The following is a 26598-nucleotide window of genomic DNA, read 5'->3' on the forward strand; positions in this document are numbered from 1 at the left end:
GGGGGGCGCGGCGGAGGGTCGGGCCCGCGGCGGAGGGTCGGCCCGCGGCGGAGGGTCGGGCCCGCGGCGGAGGGTCGGGCCCGCGGCGGAGGGTCGGGCCCGCGGCGGAGGGTCGGGCCCGCGGCGGAGGGTCGGGCCCGCGGCGGAGGGTCGGCCCGCGGCGGAGGGTCGGGCCCGCGGCGGAGGGTCGGGCCCGCGGCGGAGGGTCGGCCCGCGGCGGAGGGTCGGGCCCGCGGCCGCGCTCGGCCGGCCGTGGCACTTGAGCGCAGTGCGAGTGATTCGGGAACGCGAACGGGCCTGTCTCGCTTAGGCTTTTCTGGTCTGCCAGCGGACGGCACCAAATACCGTCAGGATATACAGAGAATTACCCAACTTTTAAACATCAGTGAGGCCTGTCAGACTGAAGTGACTTACCACAGTCTGACTGAGTTGAAGGAGCGTTTGGACATGGTAGGAGTGACTCTTCGAGATGCACCGCACAGGACAAAATGTTGGACTGGATGATCCTGATGGGTCCCCTCCAACTCGGCAATCACATCACATTCTGTGATTCTCCGATTAGCAGAATTTCAGGCAAGCATCAACACACCCTGCAAGGGGAAGTTGATCAGGAAACAAGGTGTGCAAAAGCTTTATACCAAAAAGTAACAAGCATTAGTCTTGCTTAAGGGCACAAGTTACAAGTAACATTTCTGAGGCAAAGAGAAACGGAAGCGAGGCTTTGTAAGAGTTATTAATAAGGTGGATCAATACAAGTGTTAATAACTGTTCAAGACAGATAATAGAAAGCTGTAAAATAAATTTTGCCTCATTGACCGCTCAGACAAACTGAAAATACATCGAGTAAATGAGCAGAGGCCTCCTCAAGAATATAATTCCTAACAGCTGTCACATGAAATTGGGATTGCTCTGATCCCAACCCCACTGCAGTCAAATTAATCATTATTACTGGGTTGGGATTTATGTAGGACCATTGTTAGATTTGTTATTTCTCCTTTCAATACAAGGGTATTTTCAAAATTCCTCCTTTAGCCAGAAAGAAGTGAGATTAACCTGCCTGTGTTTCCATGATCACAATTGTTTAGACAGAGCCCCAAGGTAATGGAAATTGCTGCACTGCCCAGTCCCTTCCATGGCGACAGTGATGGACTGATCCCAGTTCACCTCCAATTCTATTAACTGTGAAGAGCTACGACAGTTCGTTTTGAAGATCCAAGAGTAAAATATTGCAATAAATCAGTAAATGTGTTATTGCAATTTCCTGCCCACATAAGAAATGTCTTTTCATTAAAAAATCTAATAGTGAGTTAAGTCTAATATCTTTTATTGGTTTAAATGTCAAATTTCCCATCAGGATTTAATAAATCACGTATACAAAATGTGAATTAAGTCCTACTACTTGTGGCATGTGTAGACAAAGCAAATCCTATGAGCAATTGAGACAGAAATACGGTTTGATTAATTTCTGAAATAGCATTCCGGATGCTTTGTTTTCTTTGTCTGATGCATTACTAACACCACAAGAAGCCTCTTTGTTGCGTATCTCAAGGGCTGACAAGTGTATCAGATCGGACATTTCAGTGCCTACACAACCTGCAAGACCACATTTATTATTATGAAATTCATTATATCCTACACATTAAGAAAAACTTGATCTCAGCAAGAGGGAAAGCAGAGGAAATCATATTCTTCTCTGTGTCAAAATGCAATCCAGACCCTTCCCAGCACACAGTTAAACCAGTTGTATAATAAAATTCAAGACCATTCTGATATGAATGCAGGGGAGGAAAAGAGAGAGGTTTTTCTGTTCCCTCCATTATTTAACCACTTGCATAGCAAATGCATCACTATTGTAAGTTTAAAGGGAGTATCAGTGAAGCTATTTTTAAATCAGAATACAAGTCATGCTATATAAAAACTTTGTTATGTGGTGAACTTCCTGACTTTTCTGGAAAAACTCCCCTTCCCTCAAGCCAAATCACATGCAGTGTGTCACAAATCTATTAAGAGCCATTCTTTTGGTCACAAAAAAAAAGAATGTTAGAAGGTCATGTTCAACACAACTACTCTGTGAGATCTGCAAGTGTAAATTGGGTCTGTTGGACTGTCAGCATGAGAACAGTTGTCCAGCAGCACAAGCACCAGTTCCTGAACAGTTATTTCTAACAAGTCAAGTTATCCATCTGGTGTTCACTGTAAGTTTTTGACATTTCTACATTTCACTTTTATAAATCACTGCCCAACTGGAATAAGCCTTAATTCATTTTATTCTAATGTATGTCATTTATACATTGTCAGAAGAAATTTATTGACAGTAGTTTTATTTAGATAGGCTTCCATTTTGACATATTTCCCTTATTTTGTTATTATCATGTCACCATTTTAAGCTGCATGAGACGGTTTATCTGAGACCTGCATGCAAAGATTATCTGTCGGAGTCCAGGAATCCCTCTGGCTGCCCTGGCTGTCTCAAGACCCTGGCAGGGGTCTCAGAGACCCTGGCATGAAGTCAAAAACAGCTGTGGCTTCGATTTTAGCCCATGGAAAAGGCTGTCAATTTTGTATGAGGAGTTACAAACGACAAGGGTTTTAGTAGTGTGATATTTAGATTAACACAGGGTGGAAAAGTAGAATTTTGGGGTGTTTTAGGGGACCCCCCTATAATTCAGGGGGTCAAGATGGAGGAATTTGGGCATGTCCTAGCCTTCTTTTCCTTCTTCTTGTCCTCCATGTCTTGCTGTGATAGCGACACTTTTCTACTGGTTTAAGGTAAGGACACACTGTCCAACATAAATGTTAGGTACTGGTAAAAAATTGTAAACATAGTATACATAACTTTTGATATAAAAGGTAAACACTGCCTGAGAGGGTACGCAGAATGTTATGGCCTCCTTGCTAGCCAGAGCTCAGCAGGTCAGAGAGAAAATATTATAGATAAGAAGAAATAAACAACCTTGAAAAAGCAACTGGAAGCATTCCAGACCTCTTCTTTACAATGTTCGGGCTAGGGAAGCAAAGACTCTTTTGGATCTCTCTTGGGGTCACCCTGACCTATAGGAACCCTGAGAGAGAAGAAATCCACAGTTATCCTTCCTTTTTCCATTATAAAAGTTGTTGATTTTAGATTTAAGTAAGGGAATAATAATTGCTGAGCAGCAATTTATTTATAAAGATCATCACATTTAAATGCCCTGTGTTTGGATTTCAAAGTGGCAGTCATTTGCTTTAGTAGTACCCAAATATGACTTGAATGTTCTAGTTGTTCCATAAGACTTTGCAGAAAGTATTTTATACTCTGCAGACATTACTGACCTGTTTTTCTATTTCTTTGCATTTAGTGCAGCTATTAATATCTGAGGAAATAGGTTATAAGAGAAGATTCTTCTGATGCTGTATCTGATTTGGTATCAAACTAGAACAGCAGGATTTGATGCAACACAGTATCAGGGCACTCAGCTTAGCCACACACTGAGGAGGCAGCTGATAAATAATAAGTGCATTATCAAAGGATGGCACTGTGAGGGATTTGGATGGGACCCTCACGGCTGAGCTCTCTGCTCTGAACCACGGGCGAGTGATGAATCATTTCTGAGAGATGCTGTTGCTGCTGCAGATCCAACTGAAGCGTGTATGATCTTCCAAGCCATCTATTGCCATCCTTGCAGGAATTTTAATGTTTTCGAGATGACAACTTGAGTTGTTCAGGTTATCATTTGGGCCTCTTTCTTCTCGCTATTCCTGTCACACTGAGGGAAACAGATTATTCTCTTCACATTATGTTTTTACATGCTTGAACACTCCTACCACATCCCCTTTTCTCTTAATAGATTCCATTTGTCCTGTGTTTCCTCACAAATCCCATTTCCCAGGTCTCAGACCCCCATGAGGAAGGCTGGCCTCTTCACAAGCCCCACCTGTCCCCAGGTGGGCAAGCTGGACGCAGTAGCCCAAATCACACCTCGGTGTTACACCCCAGGATCAGGTGCCTGTGTTACACCTATACCCCACGTATTGCACACAGTTATTTACTGTTCCCTTTTTCCCAGCTCCCAGCAGTGGGGAAGGGCTGGATGCTGAGGGGCTGAGTGCCATGACCTCAGTGATCACACTGGCACAGGAAGCCATGTCAGGCTGATGGCAGCTGAAAATGAGCCCAGGTGGGCAAGAAGGCTGATGGCACCTGGGCTGTCGCAGCAATGCTGAGGCAGCAGGAGCAGGGCACTGAGCATCCCCCCGTGCTACCTCACATCCTGGGGTCAGATGTGGGCCCCCCACAACAAGGAAGACATGGAGGGGCTCGAGCATGTCCAGAGGAGGGAACAGAGCTGGGGAAGGGTCTGGAGCACCAGGAGCAGCCAAGGGAGCTGCAGGGGCTCAGCCTGGAGGAAAGGAGGCTCAGGGGGACTCTTGCTCTCCACAGCTTACCAACAGGAGGTAAGGGTTGGTCTCTCCTCCTAGGCAATGGAGACAGGATGAGAGGGAATGGCCTCAAATTCCACTGGTGCAGTGGAATTTAGGTTGGACATCTGGAGGAATTTCTTCACAGAAACAGTTATTAGACATTGGAAAAGGCTGCCCAGGGAGGTGATGGAGTCACCGTCCCTGGAGGTGTTTAAGGAAAGACTAGACATGCCACTCGGTGCCATAGTCTAGGCGACAAGGTGCTGTTCAGTCATAGGTGGGATTCGATGGTCTCAGAGTCCTTTCCCAACCGGATCGATTCTGTGACCGCACCCCAGCGTTTCCTCAGGGGCTGAGCGCGGCCCCGAGCCTGGCCTGCCCGAGGGGCCGCGGGAACCGCCTCAGCGGCCCCCTCAGGGTGGGGCCAGGTGAGGGCAAGGTGAGGGCACCGCTTGCACCGGCGGGGCGGGTGGAAGCCGTGGGGCAAGGTGAGGGCACCGCTTGCAGCGGCGGGGCGGGTGGAAGCCGTGGGGCAAGGTGAGGGCACCGCTTGCAGCGGCGCGGGCCGGGCATGCACCGGCGGGGCGGGTGGAAGGCGCGGGGCCAGGTGAGGGCAAGGTGAGGGCACCGCTTGCAGCGGCGCGGGCCGGGCATGCACCGGCGGGGCGGGTGGAAGGCGCGGGGCAAGGTGAGGGCACCGCTTGCAGCGGCGCGGGCCGGGCATGCACCGGCGGGGCGGGTGGAAGGCGCGGGGCAAGGTGAGGGCAAGGTGAGGGCACCGCTTGCAGCGGCGCGGGCCGGGCATGCACCGGCGGGGCGGGTGGAAGGCGCGGGGCCAGGTGAGGGCCAGGTGAGGGCACCGCTTGCAGCGGCGCGGGCCGGGCATGCACCGGCGGGGCGGGTGGAAGCCGTGGGGCCAGGTGAGGGCACCGCTTGCAGCGGCGCGGGCCGGGCATGCACCGGCGGGGCGGGTGGAAGGCGCGGGGCCAGGTGAGGGCCAGGTGAGGGCACCGCTTGCAGCGGCGCGGGCCGGGCATGCACCGGCGGGGCGGGTGGAAGCCGTGGGGCCAGGTGAGGGCACCGCTTGCAGCGGCGCGGGCCGGGCATGCACCGGCGGGGCGGGGGGAAGGCGCGGGGCCAGGTGAGGGCACCGGCTCACCGGCAGGAGCCGCGCATGCGCGGGCCGGGCGGGCGGGGCCGGCGCGGCCGCGGGCGGGCGGTGGCGGCGGCGGGGGGCGATGACGTCAGCGCGGCGGGACGCGCGCGGGCGGGACGGCGCGGCGCGGCGGAGAGCGTGAGTGGCCGGCGCGCGGGCCCGGCGCGAGCGGGCAGCGCGCGGGAGGCGCGGGCAAGATGGCGGCGGGCCGGCCTCGTCCCCCCTCAGCCCCGGGCGCGGCCCCGGCGGGCGGCTCCGCCACACGGGCCGGCGGGACGGGGCAGGGATCGCCTGGTTGCTACAGGCGACCGGGAGCGGTGGGTGTGGGTCAGGCCGTGCCTTGAGGGGGAAACGGGCTGTCCGTCTGAGCTAGCCCCTCCCGGCGTTCCCGCACTGCCTGTGGGGAGCCTCGGCCTCAGGCTGAGGGGGATCCCGGTGCCTGGGAGCCCGCCGGCCCTTTAGGCTGTACAGGCCCACCTGTCCAGAGTGGGAGTTGTGTGCGGGGGGAGAGGCACCCGCGCTGAGGAAATTCCCTGTGAACCCGTGTCAAATGCCGCTTGGTGCGTGACTGGTTGCGTCTTAGAAACCAGTAATGGCGTTCCTAGCATAAAGCCGTGGTCTTCCTTTGCTGTCAGAGACAAAATCACAGCTGACAGCACAGCAGGTCTCGCAGTGTACTCAGGCTCTGTCTTCTCTGCGCAGTTATCTAAATACAGGTTCTTTTTTCTACATTATTGCCAAATGAAGTGCACTACTGGGAAAGTACGTGGATCCTTGTGTTTTCTCCTCCGTTTAATGAGCTTTTATTATCCCTCGATTACAAACAAGTCAGCTTGGTGTAAAAGAGATGTTTTATAAGATGCTTCACTGTTGGAAGACAGTGGTGGGTCTCTTCTGATGGCTAAAGCGATGCAGAAGTACAATTTTTGTTTTCAAAAACTCAACTTCCTTCATCCAACTGCAGATCATTTTGGTTTATATGGGTTTAGTATGTTGTCTTAAGACATACAGATATCTGTGTGCTTGTTGACACAGGCTGGGCTTTTATCCTTTTAGAAAATTCAGCTGTTTATGTAATGTGAGAACAGGTGAACAGCCTGCTTAAAGTAGTGTCATTCGTGGTAAAGACCAACAAAATCTGACTTTGGATCTGATTAAAGGTTAATATTGTTTTTTTTACCTAATTTTGAATAATTTAGAAGTGTCTTTAATTTCCATTTAGTGTCTGATTCTTCAGACAAGATTAGACAGTTTACACTCGACTCAGCAGCTGCTTAGAATTTATCAACCTTGAAGCCAAGGATTTAACTTTATGTCAGAATTGTTAACACTGTTCTGGAACTTCTTGATAAACCTATAAATACTTAGCCCTGTGTACCTACTTCATTTGTGGCAATGGTTCTGTGTTACAGCTTGCATAAATATTCGCTTTGTCAGAGCTGACTTGTACAGGAGCCTTCACATCTTATAGTCAAATGAGAACAGAAGTTTCAGTTCTATTTTACTTTGTCGTTAATTAGCTGATGCTAATTGTTAGTGCATCTAATTCATTTTCCTTTCTGAACTGATAACCAATTTGCCCAGTTCTCTGTCACAGGAAAGATTATTCTACTTGCATCACTGTTCTAGAGAAGTCCATGCAAGGATTTGTTTGAAAGTTTTGGTAGTCTTTGTACTGTTTACTGTCTAACCACTACAGAAAATAACATTTTTCTGTAGTGTCAGTCTCGTTTTGTTTTCTTCTTGGACTTTTGGCTGTTTTTAGTAAGGAGCAATGCAAACACTTCACCAATAAAATTATCTTCTGACAGCCTTACGGTGTTCATCTGATGTCCATGACCTAAATGCTGCCAGCAAGCTAAAAGTAGTTTTAGAAGTGGTTTAAGGTAAAATAATTAATTGCATTTTTTGACACAGGCATGAAGACTCAATGGGGTCGTCCAAAAATGCAATAAGTGAGCCTGTTGATGCAGAGGAAGGCTATAACATGATGGTAAGACATTCAGTAGCTATTACACTATATGGTAGAGTATTTTTTCAACAGCAAGAAAAATTAATTCTTCGTGTTGGGATTAATTCATAAATCAGTTCATTTGTACCTTCTATGAAAGTATTGATTCTAGGAGCTTAATAAATATTATTCATTAACACTGTAGAGAGGAACCTTCAAAAAGGAATTTTACAGTAGAATAAATCTGAGCATTTCTTCTGTTTTGCATAGTTTCTAGTTTTGTTAGTATATGAAGGTTTTTGCATTCATTCTTTTTCAGCTGACTTCATTTTAAGCTGCTTTCATCCAACCTGTGCTGTAGTGTAAGACCTTAATGTTTGGTTACACTTAATAGCGTAGTGTTTTTAGAAGGAGCTGAGCTTAGAGCTGAATGACTTTTCTTTGGGAATGCAGGGGATGAAACTGGTCGGTTTGTTTGCATCAATGTGTTTATATCGATGAACATAATTTCTAAAAAATCCTTATAAAAGGTCCTTTAGTATTTATAGCCATGAAAAGAAGCAGTACAGACTAAATAATGAGCATTTGCTATTTAAGGCTGAGTAGTTCCTGGTCCCTCCTTTGGCCTAAGGGCTGATTGTATGCAGAGCATGTGGCAGAAGGTAACTTCTTTGGATAGTTGAGTAGCAAAGAGCCGGGGTTCAGGGTGAGGGAGCAGTCAAAAACCAGGGGTCAGTGTATGAGGGAGGGGACTGCAATGAGCTCTTGTCAAATGAAAAGGCTGTTGATAGCCACTCTGGCCTTTGGCACAATGATTCTCACTTCTGGGTGGCTGTGCAGTTCCTCATTGCTGACTCCTGTTTGGGCCTCCCTCAAGGGTTTGTTGGTTTCTTTTGACTGATGTCCAAGTTAGGGAGATGAAAATTTAAGTTAGGCTCTAGTTTCATTATACAGAATACCTTGAAATGTCATGATGAGATACTTACTGTTTCCTTTTGAGCGGTTTTGCCTTGTATAGAAATGAATAATTTGGAAAGTTAGTTTGTTGTGGACTAATGCAAAGTTTTTACACTTACATCATTAAGCAACAAGGGATTAAAAACGCAAACCAAACTTGCTACAGCAGAAATGGTCACTTACTGAAAATTCCTAGCAAGAATAGGCAATTAATTGTGTAGAATAAGGATAGACTAGAACCAGTCCTGTACAGGTTCTGGGGGTGTTATGTGCTTTATTTGAGTTGCTTTGGGCTAAGGTATGTAATTTGCTCTGTTTTCCATAACTTCACCGATACAGCAGTGCTATTTTTTCCTCTGTTGTGTTGCCTGGTTGTGTCTCTGGGCAGGTCTGTGAAGCACTAGATGGCACACTGTGACTTCCAAACAGGCAACTGAAGACATCTGGATGAGAGAAACCCAAGTTAAAAACTCTACTATTAGCATTAAAGTAAAAGAAGTTTCTCATTTGTGATGTGTTTCCTGCTGTCTTAAAAAATTCTAGCCACTCATCTTCTATATTTGTTTTTAGTGCAATTTTACTGTATTTTCTTTCTAAAGATGTAGAAGTGGTTGCAGGCTTGAGCCATATGATGGTAAAAATGAAAAAAGAAAAAGTCTACCTCCTGATTAGTCCTATAGGAAATCAGTCTGTTTGTGCCTAAAATAATTCTTAGGTTTAACTTATTTATGGTTAAGTTTGCCAGTGTTTAAAGCTAACGTGGCCAGCAGTTTTGTGCTATCATGGTACATAAATTTATCATCACCGTACATAGTTTGGCTTTGTTGCAAATTATTTTCTGGGGATTAACTTTCCTACACTGTAGAAGAGGCAAGATTTTATCTGATTGACATCTGTCCGTTGATACAAATACTTAATGCATTTGGTTTCCAATGTCTTGTGATGGTGCATCTCACAAGTGCAAAGAACTGTGTTTATTAGGCAAATGAAGTGCATCCCCAGTGTCTCTGAATCTGTCTTTGAGTGGTTGCAGCTTTGTAGTAACAGTCCATCACAGTTGCCAGGAAATACAATTCTTGTCTTCTCAGTGAGAGAGCTGGGATTCTATACATGTTTCCAGTGGTTCCCATGGAGCTCATGCCTTTCTCCAGGCTTTCACCAATCAGCCAGCACAAATATTTTGACCTCGTGCTGCCTTTAGCTTGTATAATTAGTTCTAATTGACACAGGGTAATTAAAACATTTGTGAAGTCTGCAGCAATGCCCAAGCAACATAGTCATGCAATTAAATGCAAGTGATGTGGTCTAAATATACCCTTACTGAGGGTTGGGTAGTAACTGCCAATGCATGCTGATGAATAAATCTGCTTCTGTGCAGAAGAATGGGGATGAAAATGGATGCATACACCTGTTACAGATATTTGAGGAAAATTCAGCAGCTGTGCACGCCACGTTGGACAGTGTAACCACATACTGGATGAAATCAATATGTCAAACCAAAGATTTCTCTTTCTTATGTGCCCATCCATGTATTTCTTGTTTTCAGGCTTCTTTCCAACGCTCTAACAGCCATGACAAAGTGAGGAAAATAGTGGCAGAAGAGGGACGGACAGCAAGGAACCTGATTGCCTGGAGTGTCCCTCTGGAAAATAAGGAAGATGATGGTATGTGTTTAACAGTCTTCCAGGGCTTTGTATTTCCATTCCTCTGTCAACTGGAGTTGCTCATCTGGGAATATTTTCCTTACGTAAAATTTCTCTATTTAAAAATGTTCTGTTTAGCCTAAATAGTGTAATTTAGAAGTTTTTTTACAAAATGTGCCTTGCAGTAGGCAGATTGCTTTGTAAAACCTTCCAGTGGAAGATTAAAAACTGTTTTAATTTGTCTGCAAGTAACATCTAAGACTGTTTTATTCTGCTGATATTATCAAGATAGTTGTGTAACACAATGCTGTTGTCCTAAAGTGATCTCTTGTAACTGGGGTATTGAGAATTGTAGGGATGACTTAGAACAATCTAACAAATTGCTCTCTGTATTCTAAAACAAAGAAATTGGGAAGTTTCTTTTGGGATGACTTCAGCTTTGGTAAATGCCAATGAAGTCTCTCTGAAGAAGGGGATATGTGGGGACAGCTTTCTGTAATGCAAGTCCTCAGAACAGTTTTATTACTGTTGAAATACTGTCTTGTGGTATGATGACTTAAGGAGCCAGGAATTGACTTTTATTTTTATCCTACTCAAGCTGTTCCAGATGTCTGAATGTTGTTTTTGAGAACTTCATCTCAAATATTTTTGTAGCTGCATGTCCCTGTCCAGGTGCTGCAGTTTTTGAGTGTCTAAAAGTATTTTTTTTTTTTTATGCTGTGAAGGTGGTAGAACATGGGAACCAGTTGGCTTGAAAAACTGTGGGCATCATCTTCCTTGGAGATGCTCAGATGCTCAAAGCCTCCCTGGACACAGCTCTGGGCAGCCTGGAGGTTGAGCTAAACTATCTCTAGAGGTTCCTTCCAGCTTCAGCTGTTCTGTGATTCTGCCAGTGGAAAAGATATTTCTAACAAATGTTATGTCTTAAGGTGCAAGATAATTCTCCCTATGTCTGATGCAAAGTTTAAACTGTCTTTAAGCACAGTAGAATTGGGGCCCGAAGTATTTCCAGATTCCCAAATTACACTTCTGGGGAAGGTAGTGATATGAATGTGTGTGTGCTAAGGGAGCATGCAGTGTATTTCCAGTAGTAGTTTTGAGCAACTTGTGGGTTGATTGACTTTCTGTGTAAAGAGTCTGTTATTTTTCAATGCTACCTTGCTTGTAATATTATTTTAGAAACTTTAACACTTTTTCCTTAAAAATGACTGCGAGTTGTAGATGAATGTTTGCTCTAACAATTTCTGCTAAACATGATAAATTAATGTAAAAGTAAATTTTTAAAAATTTCATTGAATAGTTATGTACAGTAATTAAAGTCCAGGTAGCTGTATTCATTTCCTTCTTTTGGTTGTATTAGCCCCATTGTAGTTTTTAAACTTTGTCAGTGATGCTTTCTTTTTGATATTTCTTAAAATTAAATTATAAGCTGACCTTTTTGCACAATGCAGAGGATCTGATGTTTATTGCCTGATGGAAAATTTCCCTGTGAAAAGGAACTTGTGGCTAGTGAAAGCCTGGCAGAGTCAGATCCTTTATCTCTTGACCCTTGCCTGGCATGGGGGGTGTTTATGTCGATGTCACTGAGCTCTGGTTCATTTTCTACTGATCCTTCCATATGTGCTGTGTCCCTGAGGGATGGCACAGCAATATGATGGATTAGGACAGTTCTAACTTGTTCAAGGGTTGTGTAAATCAGGCCAAAGGTTCAGGGTGCCTGAGCCAATCCTGCCGCTCTTCTGTACAAAGCAGAATTTTGTGTTTGGGCAGTTTCTTCTGCTCGTAATGTTCAGTGGTATTGATTTGGCAGCACCAGTGTGTGATTTAACATTTTAAATTATATACTGTTATCCATAATGAGATTTTTTTTCCAGACATGGTGAAGGTATGAGCACTTTTTATTACTAGGGTTATAGAGGGTTTTATAGAGGACTGATTAATTAAAATGCTGAATTCACCTTTTCCATTTGTATCCTTTTTCAATTTCCTTTAAAAGTTGTTTGCTTGTGTTCTTCTTCCCATTTTTTCTTCTTGCTCTGAAAGACTTGTGTATTTTATATAGCATACATAGATAAAAGAGAAATCAAAACCTTCTGATTCCATTCTGTAAATATACAGTAAGCAGTATTTCCTTAAAAAGGAAAGTGATTTCTGGAATGGCAGGTGATACCTCTGTTGTGTGTTTTGGAGCAGTGTGCACCCCAGTTATGTCAGATCTGAAATTCTAATTATGAGTACAGATCAATGCCATGACAAAATCCCAGGCATGGTGGTGATGGTCTAGGAGAGAGAGTGACTGTAACACTTTTCAACAATTGAAATTCAAATACTCCTTCACAGGATTCAGTAGTACACAGCAGATTCTGTTGGATAAACTAATCAACACTATTGTTGGCTTGGTGTCTCAGGAGAAGTCTTGAAAAATTCACTCTTCTGGTATTCTGTCTCCAGAATGGAGTTTGCATTCCAAACCTGTGGCCACCAGTCACTAATGGCAGTCACATGGCTTTTGCCCACCTTGGAAAGCTGTGAACATTCCAATGGAGGGTTTCAGAATTTTTTCCTTTGTAATTATTTCACATGCCTAGAGTTAAGTTTGAGGCACTGAATGCAGATAAGCAAGTGCACATCAATTTTATTACAAAATCTTAAATATGATATTTGCAATAGTTAAAAAATTGCAGAGACTTGACATGTAAATGTTGATAGACGGTAAGATACCTTTAGAACTTTGAGATGTGTAGAAAAATTGGAAAATCTTGTATTTGTGACTGTTCTCTGCTTATTTCCTATTTGTTTAAAATTACCTGGGCTCTTGCCATACAGAATTCATTCGCAGATTAAGCATTTCAGGGTAAAGAAATGTATTTTAGCGGTTGAAAGGTACCTGGCACACTTTGGGGAGCTTGCTGCATGTTCCACTGTTTTAGCAAGAGCAAATAAGTTTTGTGGGATGTGATCAAAGTCATGAGCTGTGGCTCTCTTTGGCCATGTGAGGCACTGAGAGAGTCCTGACTGCACACATTGTGTGCGAGCCCGTGAGCACAGGTCTGATGGGAGCTGGCAGAATGTTGTGTGGAGGGAAGGGGACTCTTTAAAGCTCATCAGTTTCAAACCTTGAATTTCACTGGAACGAATGGGAATCCAGTCTAGTGGGGTGAATACAGGGCCGTTATATTCTGGATGAGACACTGACAGTAATTTATAAAATTAATTTTGTGCAAAATATATTGCTGTAATTCAATTTAGAGGTAGGAACACATGGGGAATTTTGGTTATATCTGTGCTTGAAGGCAGTCATTTCTCCAGATCCTTAGCATAGTACAGTTAGAAAAATAGCATCTACTCTACAAACTAGCTGCTCTACAAACTTGTAAGAAGATGTGGTTCATAATAGGATTAGAAACTTCAGTATGCTTCCTCAGTTGAAAATTATCGTTTCTACTGAGGATTTAATGATGAGCAGTGTCTAAGACATTGAAACAACATGTGCAGTTGATCTCTGCCATAGCCAGGACAGAAATGAAGGCTGCAATTAACTACTGTATGTGAAGGCAATTCCCACGTTTCCCATATCGGTAAAACTATCCAAGAGAGGTGAGTGGGGTGGTTGTTGAGGTTCTTAGGTAAAAGATAATGTTTGAAAATAGGTTATCAGTGGGGGTTTATGGCAGGTATTGGCACTTCTGCTTTTTGGACAGGAAGACTTAACAAATCATAGGCCCTGTGTGCTTCATATTTAAACACCAGACAGGGAGGAAACAATTCTAGTGTAAAATATGGCTGTAGCTCCTCCAATGCTGCAAAACTTTGATACTTTATATATTTCACATGGGCAACTTAATAGCTAAAGGAGATGATCTTCTTGGGTCACAATTGTTCTCTCCTTGTAATTCAGTAAATTGCTAGCAGGGGTGCTCTTCAGGTGTCACTTTAATCTGTGCATCTCTTAGCAATGCCAGCACGGTGTACCTACACACCAGTTACACACCAGTGGCCCTGAACATACAAACAGCCATTGAATAGTGCTGCCACTGCTTGGGAGTATAGAGGGACAAAAGCAGAAATAACTTGTCATTACCAGAGCTATTATTGTAAGAAAATGAACAAGAAATCTTGAAAAATGTGGCTGCTGCTGAAATGCAAAGTTTTCTGGCCTACATACCTTAAGTAAAAGTTAGTCCTTGCCCTACACTATATAAAGTTGGCAAAACCTGCTATTTTGCATCTAAATGTCTGCCCCATATAGCAAGTGCCTGGAAACTTGCTTTTGTCTTTAGAGGGGACTTGTTCAGACATTTCACAGATCTTAGATGATGGATTGTTGTTCTGGATTTTATCGAATCTAAAGAGTCTGCAACTTGATATGTTCCTCTGCCCCTTTTTCATTTTAGTGAACCCATATTTGTGGCAAACCTTTTCATTGTGCAAGTCCTGTATGCCATTGCCTTCAAAACCTTGTCTTAGCAGAATGTAAATCACATTAGAAGAGAAACTTGGGTGATTGAAATACTTCTGATATCAGAAGTCTGCCATGGAACTATTCCCCAGTTCAAGCTTTTTAATGACTAGGAAGGTTTTATACATGTAGTAGCTGAATGATATTTTTTTCCCGAATGCTACTAAATTGAGTTCAGTATATTAGTTTATACCTGTTTTTTGGCTAATTTAAAAAATGTAGCATTTAAAAAATGAATTATCAAGCAAATCATTTTTAATTTGTTTTAAATTAAAAGCCTTGTTGCCTGGAATAGTCAATGATCCAAACCAGCTGTGCAAACCAGCTGTACAACTGCTTGATTAAGACAGGTTTGCAGCTACTTTACATAACCAGAGCAATGTAAAACAGCTGGGCTGCATTTGGGAATTTGGCCTCAACTGTTAAAAACTCAACTGGACAATTCTGAAATTGAAGAATGATGTCCATGGCTTAGGGAGGACCGTATTCAACTAATGCATTGCTTTGCTTGGCTTCATCCAGCTAAATAATCTTGAAACTTCTCTTTGGATGTAATCTGTGCTAGAGAAAACTCTGGCCATAGTTACTGTTTTGTCTTAGCTTGCTTACATTTTTGGTAATTGGATCCTATGATTTTTGTGTTGTGCAAGTTTAGAAACTTGGAGGAATAATTCTTTTTACATTACCACACAGCAAATCTCAAAGATTAAGTGCACACATGTCAGCTTGGTCTAGGCCAACACAGATTGTGCTATGCAAAGATAACTCTAAATCAGTTAATTGCCACCACTGCAGCACTGAGACCTGACATCACCCCCTCTGACTGGGGGAATTTAAACTGATTTTGGAAGCATGGTTACTAAAGTCACTTTGTGTAAACAGTGGAGGAAGACAGGTATGTTTGAGAAGGGATTTCAGGTCTAAAGGAGAATGACTTAAGTTCTGTGAATGTTTTTATCTCTTCCTTTGGCTACCTAAATGTTGATGAAGTAAATCCTGACCTAAGTTCTGTTTTTTCCCATCTTTCTTGGCAGAACAGCTCCAGAAGAACTAAATCATTACATTTGGTTTTCCTAACAAATATATATTTCTTGTTTTAATTCTGTAATGGCTGATTGAGCAATCAATCAAAAGCAGACTTCTTAAAATTTATGTAGAAAACTAGTATCATGTTTGACATGTAGATTGTAATGATATGATTTTTAGAGGCCCTGAGAACTCAAAGCTTACCTTTGTTTAATGAGGTCTGTGTGTCTTACCTTTCTTGTATTTTTTTTTTCATTCTCCAGTGTTTTCTGGCATTGTCCACATTCTAAACAGTGGAATATATATTTCGAATATAAAATTTGCCAAAGATCTTAACTCAGAAATTGTGCCTCTCTCAGTACATTGCAAGATGAGATATGTGCATTTTAGAGTGCTCTATTTAATTAAAATCATTATTGTTGATTAAAACAGTTGCTTCTCCCACAGGAAAATCGAAATGGCAGTCTGGTGGAAAAACAAAAAGGGTGACTCAAGGGACACTCAAGACTGCAAAACAGGTACCTGCTCATTTCTTATTGTGACATAAAATGTATGACATAGCACTGTTTTTCTGTGAGATCACTGGCTGATTAATACTTTTCTAAAACACTGCATACATTGTATTTTTAAAGCATATGAGTTTCAAAGTCAAGTATTCGGAAGTTAAAATTGCCAGAATTTTGGTTTTCTTCCTCAGCCTTTCCTTTTGGCACTTTCCAGCCTCTGTGCACATGACTTATTGGCATTAAAGTTATTTTAAGGAAAGTGCTGTTCAATAAAATGATATAGGATAGTCTTGCTGTAAGTATGCTGCTTATACAAGGGCTGCCTTTCTTCCCAGTTTCTAATTAAAGGAAATTTCTTGACCTTTTGTGTTAGTGTCTCAAGTCAGTATATTGTAATTTGGAAAAAAGTCCAGGTGAGTAAAATTTCTAAGAGTTAGGACTGGTCGGCAAGTTTGAATGAGAATTGTAAAGAAGACACCACTCCTATTTTTAGTCAGGTTTTTTTTCTCTGTGAATGACAACCTTTATTACATTAATAAAGTAATACCTCAATCGTTCCTCATGTTTAATATTTTTAACCGCTGTTTTTCTTTGATTTATGGGTTTAGCCATTAGTACAGCTTTAGCCATTTAATATTTTGAGGCAGCCTGTCAGAATTTGGTAATAAAGCATATGGAAGATGTTATTTTTTGAAAAAAGAAAAAATGTTCTGCTCCCACAGATATGTATTTGCATCTTTAAAACACAGGCATGTTAGTTTCTCAGTTTAGTTTGGCAGCGGTGTTCTCTGCTCACACACCGCTACATTACAAACACGGTGTGTGCCGGTTCCCTTGGTGTGGCAGGTGGGGTGTCAGTGGTGTAGCTGGGGCTCCCTGTCAGCGCGTGCCCCAGAAGAGTGAGGTGGAGAGCAGTGTGCACTTGGGGTTCTGACTGACCTGGGGATTATGTGAACACTGAGTTTTCAGGAGAACTCAGTGCAGGATTGCTGTACTGAAGCTCTTGTCGACACAGTGCATTCCTGCTGGCTTCAGGTAAGGTTTGAGCACTGCTGGGTGGCTGTGCATCTCGGCATCTCAGTTTGGCATTCAGGACCTTTATTTCTGCTGCTTTTCAGACACTGGATACTGCTCCTATTGGTGGCTTTTTTGGCTTACTTTTTAAAGCTTTCACTTTTAATTTTCTTTTACATATAAATGGGCCACTAATCTCAAGAAAATAAACTTACAAGAGCTGTTTGGTACGATGTTACCAACCTCGTCTTCCTTTCAGTAGGGTGCTGGCAAGTATACATTCAATAAATTTTGGCATCCCAGGAGTATAAATATACATTGCATACTTTCTAGAAATTCAAGGCAAGTTACTGAAACTATTAGGAGAAAAAAACCCCAAATTAAAAAACACCAAGAGATTCAGTTTAATATCGCTTTCATCATTCATGCTGGGTTGCTTGGGATGTAAGAAGTGGTGTTTCCATGTCTGTTAACTTCAAAGGTACATAAGCTTTGTATCTTCTGCCCTTGAAGATTTGAACTATCGCTGCAAGTTAAAATACTTTTTCTAATAACAAATGACCAATTTAATGCTAACCTGCTTGTGTGATACTGTCTACAGGAAATCAGGTAGGTTAGAGGGTTTTATCCTTTCAAAGGTCTTCTGCTGGGACATTGGTAGTTGTAAATGTTGGGTTAGGTTTTACTGAGACCCTGAAAGTCTGCTTATAGGATAATAATGGAACTGCTGGGGCTTACAGAGCCTACACAAGGTGTTTTCCTCATTAAAATATGGCTGACATAGAAGAGAGAAGATAAATGGATGCCAAATACAGCAGATGGATAACATTTATTGCTAAATATCAACACATAATCCATGACATTGTCTTTTAAAAATAGGTTTGAAAATGTATCTTTCAAAGAGTGGTAATTATGCATGTTTCCCATTCCAAAGCAACTGATCCTTTTATCAAAAGTATTATCTGAATGACTGTAAACCTAATCACTTTCCTGAGGTCACATTTTATAAACACAGACAGCAACAGGTAGCACTGGTATTTTAATGTAGCTATTTATGATTCTGTAGTTGTGCTTGCTTCATTATAAACAGTAGTTTCAAGGAGCTATAAATTAGCTAGAATATAGGCTTTGCTTGAAATGTTTTTACACAAGGCCTCAGCCTAGGAGCATCTTTTCTCCCAACAGTTTGTTAAAAGGTGACTTACGTAATGGAAGAAAAAATATGAAACCCTTCTGAAATTGCTTTTCATTGGTTGTTTATGCCATGCATCTTTCTGAGCACGACTCTCGTGCATACATTAGCTGGGGTTCATCTGGAGTACAGTTGGAGCACTTGGAGATATATGTAAGGGTAGCAGAGATGTTGGTGTGATTGTAGTAAATCAGGTGCCCATTCTTCTGCTTCTTACAGAAAAATTAGCATCTCACCACAAAAGCAGGTGAGAGCATAACCATTCTGACAGCACTGTCTCCCTCCCTAAGTGCAAAGTGGAATTTGTTTAATGGTGTGTGGTACAGGACAAAAAGACTTGAATCCCAGCCAGTTGTTTTGAAAATTTCACTGTTTCTAGTTAGTGATTAGATACTCTAATTATAAACGCTGTGTACAGTCATGTGTGGTGTCAGTTTTGACTGTTCTTATGCGATCACCAAAGTAGAGCATTTAGAATGGGATTTTGCATTAATCCCTGCAAGAGTACTCCAGTAAGAATTGATGTGCTGCAAATACATGCCTCAGTGGACCAGTGCATCAAAACTACATTAAAGGTGCTACTAAATACATGAATGAAAAAAGCCAACCCAAACCAGACTGCCTTAACAGGTAGCTAATAGCTCCATCATGACGTAGCACACAGTTGGGTGTCACGTGGTGTTTACTGAGGGTGCTTGTCCACTGGCTATGGAATGCACAAGCTTATGGCAGCAGCCTTTTACAGTTTGTTTTCTTCTGTGGGAGAGAAGTTTAGGTTTAATAAGGGCAGTGTCTTGGGACCAAGATGTGGTTTGGTATTTTTAGCCAAATAGGTGTGCTTCAGAACCCTTTGGAGTATCCTGCACACCCATGCCATTTAGCATGTTGTCTGTACCCTGCACCTGTGCAGCAAAGCACTATTGGGTCAGTTAAGTCTGTGTTTTAGGGTGAGCCACATCAGCATTTCACTGGCATTAACACATTTTACGATGAGTGTTTAAAAACAATCATGTCATATGTAATGTCTTGGTAATAGAATTTCCCTGTGCTGGAATATTGCTGGTCTGTTTTTTAGTAAAGTGCTATTTTCACCTCTGGGTAGACACAACTGTCAGAAAAAGTAATACAGGATATGTAATTAGAAAATGTATCTTTCCAGTGTGCTGAGAGGCAGAGTATCTCATACTGTTGTGGAATGCAAGTATTATAACTGTCAAAGAAACAGAATCTAGTTGAACATAAGTGCTGCCTATATTTAAGAAAGTGTGTGTTAAAAAACTCGAGTGAGTTCAATGATGTAGTCATCTTCAGTGAAGTTCTTGTTTATAGGTGTTTCAATATGTTGATAAAAGGTGTGTTGCACAGAAACCCAACTCCTTACCCTACTTCTGTTTGCTGTTCTCCTTTCCCCTTGTACCTTCCTGTTTTCAGAACACTACCTTGGACTGTAAATTAACAGCAGCAGGAGCTGGAGACAAAAACTTTGACAAAAGCCCGACGAAAACCAGGCAGCCTCGAAAGGTGGATCTGCGGGCTCGGTACTGGGCATTTCTCTTTGACAACCTCCGGAGGGCAGTTGATGAAATCTATGTCACATGTGAATCAGACCAGAGTGTGGTGGAATGCAAGGTAATGCTCCAGCTGTTCTTTGCCTATCTGGCTTCTAGCTGGCTTTTTTTATGTTTTAGAAAAAAGGCAAAGGAGGAATTAAAGCTTCAGAAACAAGTTACTTTTTCATTTGTATTTTGTGTAGGGTTTTAAATAGGAAAGCTGGGGACATATGTATTCATATTTAAGAAAATGCTTTCATCTTGAGCAGGGAGTAATTTTTGAAATTCATAGAACATATCATGTTGTATGTGATATTATTAGAGCTCAGCTTTTTGCTGAAATCAAGTTTTGTTTATTGAGTTCTGATTTTGTTACTTTTGTGACTAAACACTGATTCCTTTTCCCCGGTAATGTCCTTTACTGTAGGTGGCACTGTTGCAGTTCAGCCTTTTTCACAGTCATTTGCTTACTGTTAAGTGGCTTAATTACACACTGCTCCCTTTCTGCAGTGATAGTTATCACTCTTCTCATTCTCCCTTTGTTAAGAAAGTGATTGGTGGTCGAGTCTAAGCAATGTCTGGTGGGGATGTCACTGTAAGACACTTCCCAGTTTCAAATAACCTGGATTTGTAATAGCTTGTGCATCTGGTTCACATTTTATTGTTATTTTCTAGTAGGTCGTTAGAAATACCCTTGTCATTTAATAAAAATCACTCATGCTTTGGTAATGGAATTTATCGCGAGCATTAAGAGAAGTCGGAATACATTATAAAAGAAATGTTAGAGAGATTTTTTTTGTTTCCATATTAAACATGGCTGGAAACTCAACACATTCTGGAAATGATTATCTAATTGCTGTAAAAAATTCATATATCAATTTAAGTAAACTTTTTTCTTATCCTATGCATCTCATTCTCTGCTTTAATCAGACACAGCCAAATTGCTTTTGAGATTAGCGTGCAAATACATTTCATTGAAAGCAGCTTTGAGAACTGAACAGTAGCTCAGAGGCTTCCAAATCTCTGGTTGGTCTAACACAATTTAACATTTTTTACTGAACTGTCTTCCTGCTCAGGAAACTTCTCTGTAGAATTTTTTGGTTTAAGAAAGTCAGCCGGCCTTGCGTAGTAATTAAATTAGCATTTTAAGCTTTTGTGACTGAAAGAACAGAAGTGTATTTGTATCATTATCACAAATTTTGGGGGTTAGATATGGTTCAACATTTTAATCAGGCTACTTGATCTGCCTTTGGATGGGGATACCACGTAGCCTGAGTGAAAAGCCTTCATTTTAGCAGACTCTTGACAATGATGTATGAATCTATGTGGATCAGGTTACTTGTTTGCAAAACAGAGGTGAAAAAAACCAAAAATGAGCAAACAGGGCAGTCCAGTGTCAAATGTTGTGAAACTTATGTAATGTTCATGTTACTGTTACCTTTCAAAAGATCTTTTTCTCAGCACAGGTGTGCCTTACCTAAGCAGCTGGAATATGTGTTTGTGCTGTGGTCTTTTGTCTGGGATCTTCCTTTACAGGTTACTGTTAAATGATTATTATTCTTTTGATAAATTACTATAATTTCTGTTAATTAAGTTATGAAGTGTGAAACTGCTTAGTCTTGAAAAGAATTTTTACGAATAATGTTTCTCTTCTATAAATTCTGTTATTTGTCATTATTTTATGGTGGTTTTGACAGACACAGTCCAGTTTCTCCCATTTTGTGTGTTAGACAGGTGGGAAATAATATTAAATAGGAAACCAAAATGGTCCCACTGCTAACCTTTCCTTCATTTTTTTAAGTGGTATTTTGAAAGATCCTTTCAATTAAGATAAATTCACATTATCAAAAACTTCTTTAATTTTGACTCTTTAAACTTCTGTCTTGGTCAAATGGGCAGGTGCTATTCTGTTTAAACATTGTAGTTGTATAAAGGCTGTTTTCTAAGAAGACCCTTGTAAAAATGAAATGTGACAACTTCTGGCATTTTAAACCTTCTCTTTAACCTGGTATGAAAATGTTAGTTGGGGTTTTTTTCGGCATTTTGTGCGTTTTGCTCTCCCGTGTCCTTATGAGTTGTTGCAGTTTCATTGATTGCTTTGTCACTGAAGATGTTTGATGCTCCCCAAACATCTGGGAGAGGGCTCTGGTGGCTCTTTGTGGTTGAAACTGCAGACAGAAGGGTTGTGGTGAGGATGCAAACAGTGGCAATGTCTGTAAGAGGATCAGTGCGTGTGTGTATTTTCTCAGATTTGGGCTCTGCTGAAGTTGGTATTCTGCTATTGATTTGGAATTGAGAACTCTCAAATCATGTATGTAGATATATAGATATGGCTTGGATGCTTTGTGTGGAAAGGTGTAATGAACATGGCTGAATTATTTCTGAAATAAATGAAATTTCTCAAGTTTACGCATCATCTTACTCTACATAAATCAGCTTGTGCAATAGTGATAAAAGATTAAATATATCCTAGTAGATATGGCTGTAACCTTCAACATTTGAAATGCAGATTGTATGGATATTCTCTATATTAGGGTTCTGTATGTCTGATGTTTATATGAGTATTTTAACTACTATTTTCTAGGTTTGGGTGGCAAGTGTAGCCAGAGCAGAAATGGTAATGCCTTTAAATCTCCTGCTCTATGATAAAAGGTATTGAGACCAAAAGATATGTAGATGGGTGAAGGCAGACTCTGTAGTCAGTTTTGGTTAATACAGCAGATGTCTTCAGCTGCTATTCTGTGGTGTTTTCAGGGGTCTCAGCAACTGAGTTTGTATTTATGCGTGTGTGTATGTATATATAAAAGTAAACACTACACACTTTGTAAAGCCTTTATTGATAGATGGAGTTTGAGCAACTGGAGCCAACAATTAATCATACAGCAAGTATAAAAGAATACCAAAGTACCTTTAATTTAATTTTGCAGTTTTTTTCCTTCTAGAATGCATTGACAGCTTCAGCTGTTCTTTTCCTTTCAAAAAAGCTGAATTATATCATGCAAAAATTTAGTTCTATATTCTTTTTACATTGCTGTTTAGCATTACTTAAAGCTTCTACAGTCTATTGTCTTTTCACCTAATATTAGTTTCTGGTGTATTTCTGGAAGGTTTTGGCCTTCTCTTGTTTCTGAAGCTTACAGATACATTCTTAAATCAGTCTGGTTCAGTGAAAGCAGTTTAATTTTACTTGAGATTCTTATTCCCTCTTATGAAATGGCAAATTCAGCAGTGGAGTTCTGTTGCTCTGCTTCTCAAAAACAGCACCGGGTGAAGAGGTGGCTAAAGACTTTCATTAAAAGTTTAGGCACGTTGCATGATGTTCCTCTGCAAAAGAACTGATTGAATCAATTTTGCTTAAGGCCTTGGGGTCAGGGGATGTCTGTGAGGGGCTTGAGTTGATTGAGGCCTCCCAGAAGCAGAGAGGAGATTGTCTGAGGGCTGCTTTTGGGCCTGGGTCTGCAAATTCCACTGGTTTCACTCTCTCCATGCAGACTGAGACCCCTGCTCATGCAGCCGAGCCACTGCTGGCGTTTGGGACAGCCAGTGCTGCAGCTGGAGTATGGCAGAGGAGTGCAAGGCTGCCACGTAGCACTCGCTCACAAAGTACACCTTCTAGTTCTGAATTTGGAGATATTCACCAAGAGTAAATATCTTCCTAAATAAATAATTGATGGCTGTATTATGGCAGTCCATGTCCAGTGAAAATCTGTGAGCAATCCTGCTGCCTCTTTTTGGACATTTACTTTTTCGTTGTTGTCATCTTCCATGGATGAGTCAACAGAGAAGGACAGGAAAATGGGTTCATGATCAAACATTCAGTCTTACAGATAAAAAGGGATGAGGTCTTTCAGAATGGGGATCTATTCAGAAGTGCCAGCATGGCTTTTAGTTGGCAGTCTGGGTAGCCCTGTTCCTACCTCTCCATCCTTTTCATCAGACATATATGTGTATATGGTGTGTGTGCACGTATTTAAATTTTGTGTGATTGAGTGCCTGCACTCAGTTAATGCCACTGCATTAATTCTTCTGGAGAAAATTTCCTTTGGAAATGGTTGTGGTCCTTTGGAGTACATCCTTGTCAGGGGATTGTGGCTGCCACGTCGAAGGTGCATCAATGAGGAGCAACTGAGGCCAGACGTGGTGCATTTAACACTTGGGTCTAGGAGACCATGTGCTTGCTTAAAATATTATTTGCCACATACTGAAGTTGATATAAGGAGAGCCCTTTGTCTAAAGGAGCTGCTTCCTTTCATCCTTTCCTAAAGCTGTAAGAATCGCTTTGACAATCATGTTGCTTGAACCAACCCCAGAGCTGGTTTTAATTATTTTAATTCAACCGTATGAAAAGGCTACAAGGAGTTCTTTGAAGCAATATTTGTGTTGAATTACTGAAACACCCAATTAACCTTGAAAACATACATTTAAAAAAAGGAGGAAGGAATTTGTATGCTAAAAGCATGCTCCATTACAAAAAAAAAAATTGAGTTTATTTTGGTAAATACATAAACTAAAACATTCCGTATAGATAAGGAAACAGCATAAAGTGGGCATGGTTTGTAAAATAGTACCCATATTTCTAGCTTGGCTAATAAGCTAAAGCACAGATGTGGTGACTGAATTAATTTCCCTGATGCATGTGCTACTATTTTGGGTTGGAGTAACCTTAAAATCCTACAGTCTTCCGTACTTCCCTCTTTGCCTGTTCCGTGTTTGAGAATGGGAGAATAAATGCATGAAAGGACATTTCAAAGTGGTTGAGGGCTTTCTGAAGTGCCCTTCTCTTCTTTACAATGGGATTTCAGTGGGCCTATCTAGGACCTGAGTCCTGACTGAGGATTGTTCCGATGTAGCTACTCTTGAAGATCTTTGTTGATTACTAAGTAATTAATAGGATCACCCAGTTGAAGAGACTAGAAGTCCAACTGTGAGATAAATACTTGGCAACCGGAGTAATCAATGAAAGCTGGAGAAAAGAAGGGAAAACAAGAAAAGAGCCATGCAGAACTGGTGATCAGAGAATTGATGAGAACAGAGAGGAAAATGTAACAGGAGTTACATTGTGGCTGGTTTGAGTTTCATGTCACTGATTTTCCTTGAAGGGTTGTTTTTCAGCAGCATTGCTTTCTCACTTAGCTCCAGCTGTCTCTTTAACCGTACAGGATGGATGTGACCTTGAGAAATAATGAGATATAAAATTGTTGTGACTGCAGTGCAGCCGCAGCGGGGCCCCTACAGGTCCTTTTTGTCAGCAGCTTGTCGAGCGGCGCAGGCTTGCCTGGCTCGGCAGCGGGCTGTGGGAGCGCCGCAGGTAGGGCGCTGGATCGGCAGCGCCGCCGGGCTCCTGTGTCAGCGGACAAAGGCACGGCGCCGGCCGGCCTGCTCCGCGCCGGCCCCGGCTCCCTTCCAAAGCAATCGAAGCCGCTGCAGCCGATTGGGGAGCTAATTGGTAATTTTAGCTGGACATCTATATGGAGTTATCTGCATGCCTGCAACGGCGCTTTCAGAGCCACTTTTGTTCTGCTCCATCCTGCTTGACAAAATGGCCCTCATAGCTTTAGGGAGAGAGATGTGCATCAGTGAGTGTGGGGCCGCTCCAGCTGCTTGTCTTGTTTGTATTCCCTTGTTCATAAAACATGGCTCGGGTTACAGCTGCATGGGTCTGCTCTGATCATTTCTGATAATGTGGAGCTAAACATTCCTTAAAATAGGTTAAACCATTTATTGTGTTTTTTTCCTGTGCCAGCTAACTTCAGAAATATAACTCATATTCCCATTAATTCTTTTTTTTTCCTGAGGAATACGTGAGTGGCTGACTTGAAAAGTAAATTATTCAGAATTAAATTTTGCTTTCTATGCTCTCATTGTTAGTAACAGTCAGCACAACTTAGTATAGGCTAACCTAAATGGACATGAATTGGATTAGAAAGCTGAAATTTTATTAGTGGAACAGAAAAAAGAACTGGTTGAAACACTTGACTTGTTCATTTCTTGTAGCAGACTTTACTTAATTATTTTGGTGCTGTAAACCAACTGCTTTGTAATAGAGATTTCTGTTAGCATTTTTGGGGAATATTTCAAAACAAAGAGCAACTTTTGCATCAGCAGTGGGATTCTGTTTGATTTCCCTCCCTGGTGTCTGACTTTGTGGTGCCCTTTCCTTACAGCAACCAGCATATGCTCTGTATGTGTCATAAGGTGTTGTTAAAAGGATACTCATGTCAAAGCTGAAGCTGAATTTCAAAGTTAAAGAAAATTAATATTAATCCATATGATTTTATATGAAAAAGCATTTTTCATGTGGTAGAGGGTTTTTTCTGTTAAAAGTAAACATATATGGGATGTGATGTCACAAAAATGTGCATTAGTTACCTGGACTGTAGGAGAGTGTTTTTACTGGTTTTGGTGTCAAAGGTTTTACTGTTACAATTTGTAGTTATACACTTAAGAACCAATACCTTCTCATTTGTAAGTGCTCCCAAAATTTCTGAGTAATAATTACTTACTTTGAGCAGAAAATCTATCTTATTGCCAGCAGGAACAACTTTGGCAAAGTAAAGAACTTGTGAAACAGCAGCATTTTGTCATTAGTGTTTTCCTTAGACTATAAAATGATGTCTGTACTTTACATTCTGCATGTGAAGCTCATTTAAGTTTCATATTCAAGCTTCATTCATGGATTTTTTGATTATTTTCAGCACATTGTCACAACGGATTACAGGACACATTTTTCTTGTCTGGGATAG

The 26598-nt window shown here is 41.7% G+C and overlaps 1 protein-coding gene across 1 annotated transcript in view; it reads left to right on the plus strand.

The window, feature by feature from the left end:
* Window positions 1–5630: 5630 nt before the first annotated feature.
* Window positions 5631–26598, plus strand: part of SCAPER (S-phase cyclin A associated protein in the ER) — a 137874-nt gene continuing 116906 nt past the window's right edge. Inside the window, exons 1-5 of the mRNA XM_068204430.1 lie at window positions 5631–5695; window positions 7475–7550; window positions 10012–10129; window positions 16041–16111; window positions 19737–19934. Coding sequence (XP_068060531.1) covers window positions 5640–5695; window positions 7475–7550; window positions 10012–10129; window positions 16041–16111; window positions 19737–19934 — 519 coding nt within the window. The 5' untranslated portion in view covers window positions 5631–5639. The remainder of the gene's footprint in view (window positions 5696–7474; window positions 7551–10011; window positions 10130–16040; window positions 16112–19736; window positions 19935–26598) is intronic.

This window comes from Anomalospiza imberbis, chromosome 13 (genome assembly GCF_031753505.1).
Source record: "Anomalospiza imberbis isolate Cuckoo-Finch-1a 21T00152 chromosome 13, ASM3175350v1, whole genome shotgun sequence".
In the NCBI taxonomy this organism is placed as follows: Eukaryota; Metazoa; Chordata; class Aves; order Passeriformes; family Viduidae; genus Anomalospiza; species Anomalospiza imberbis.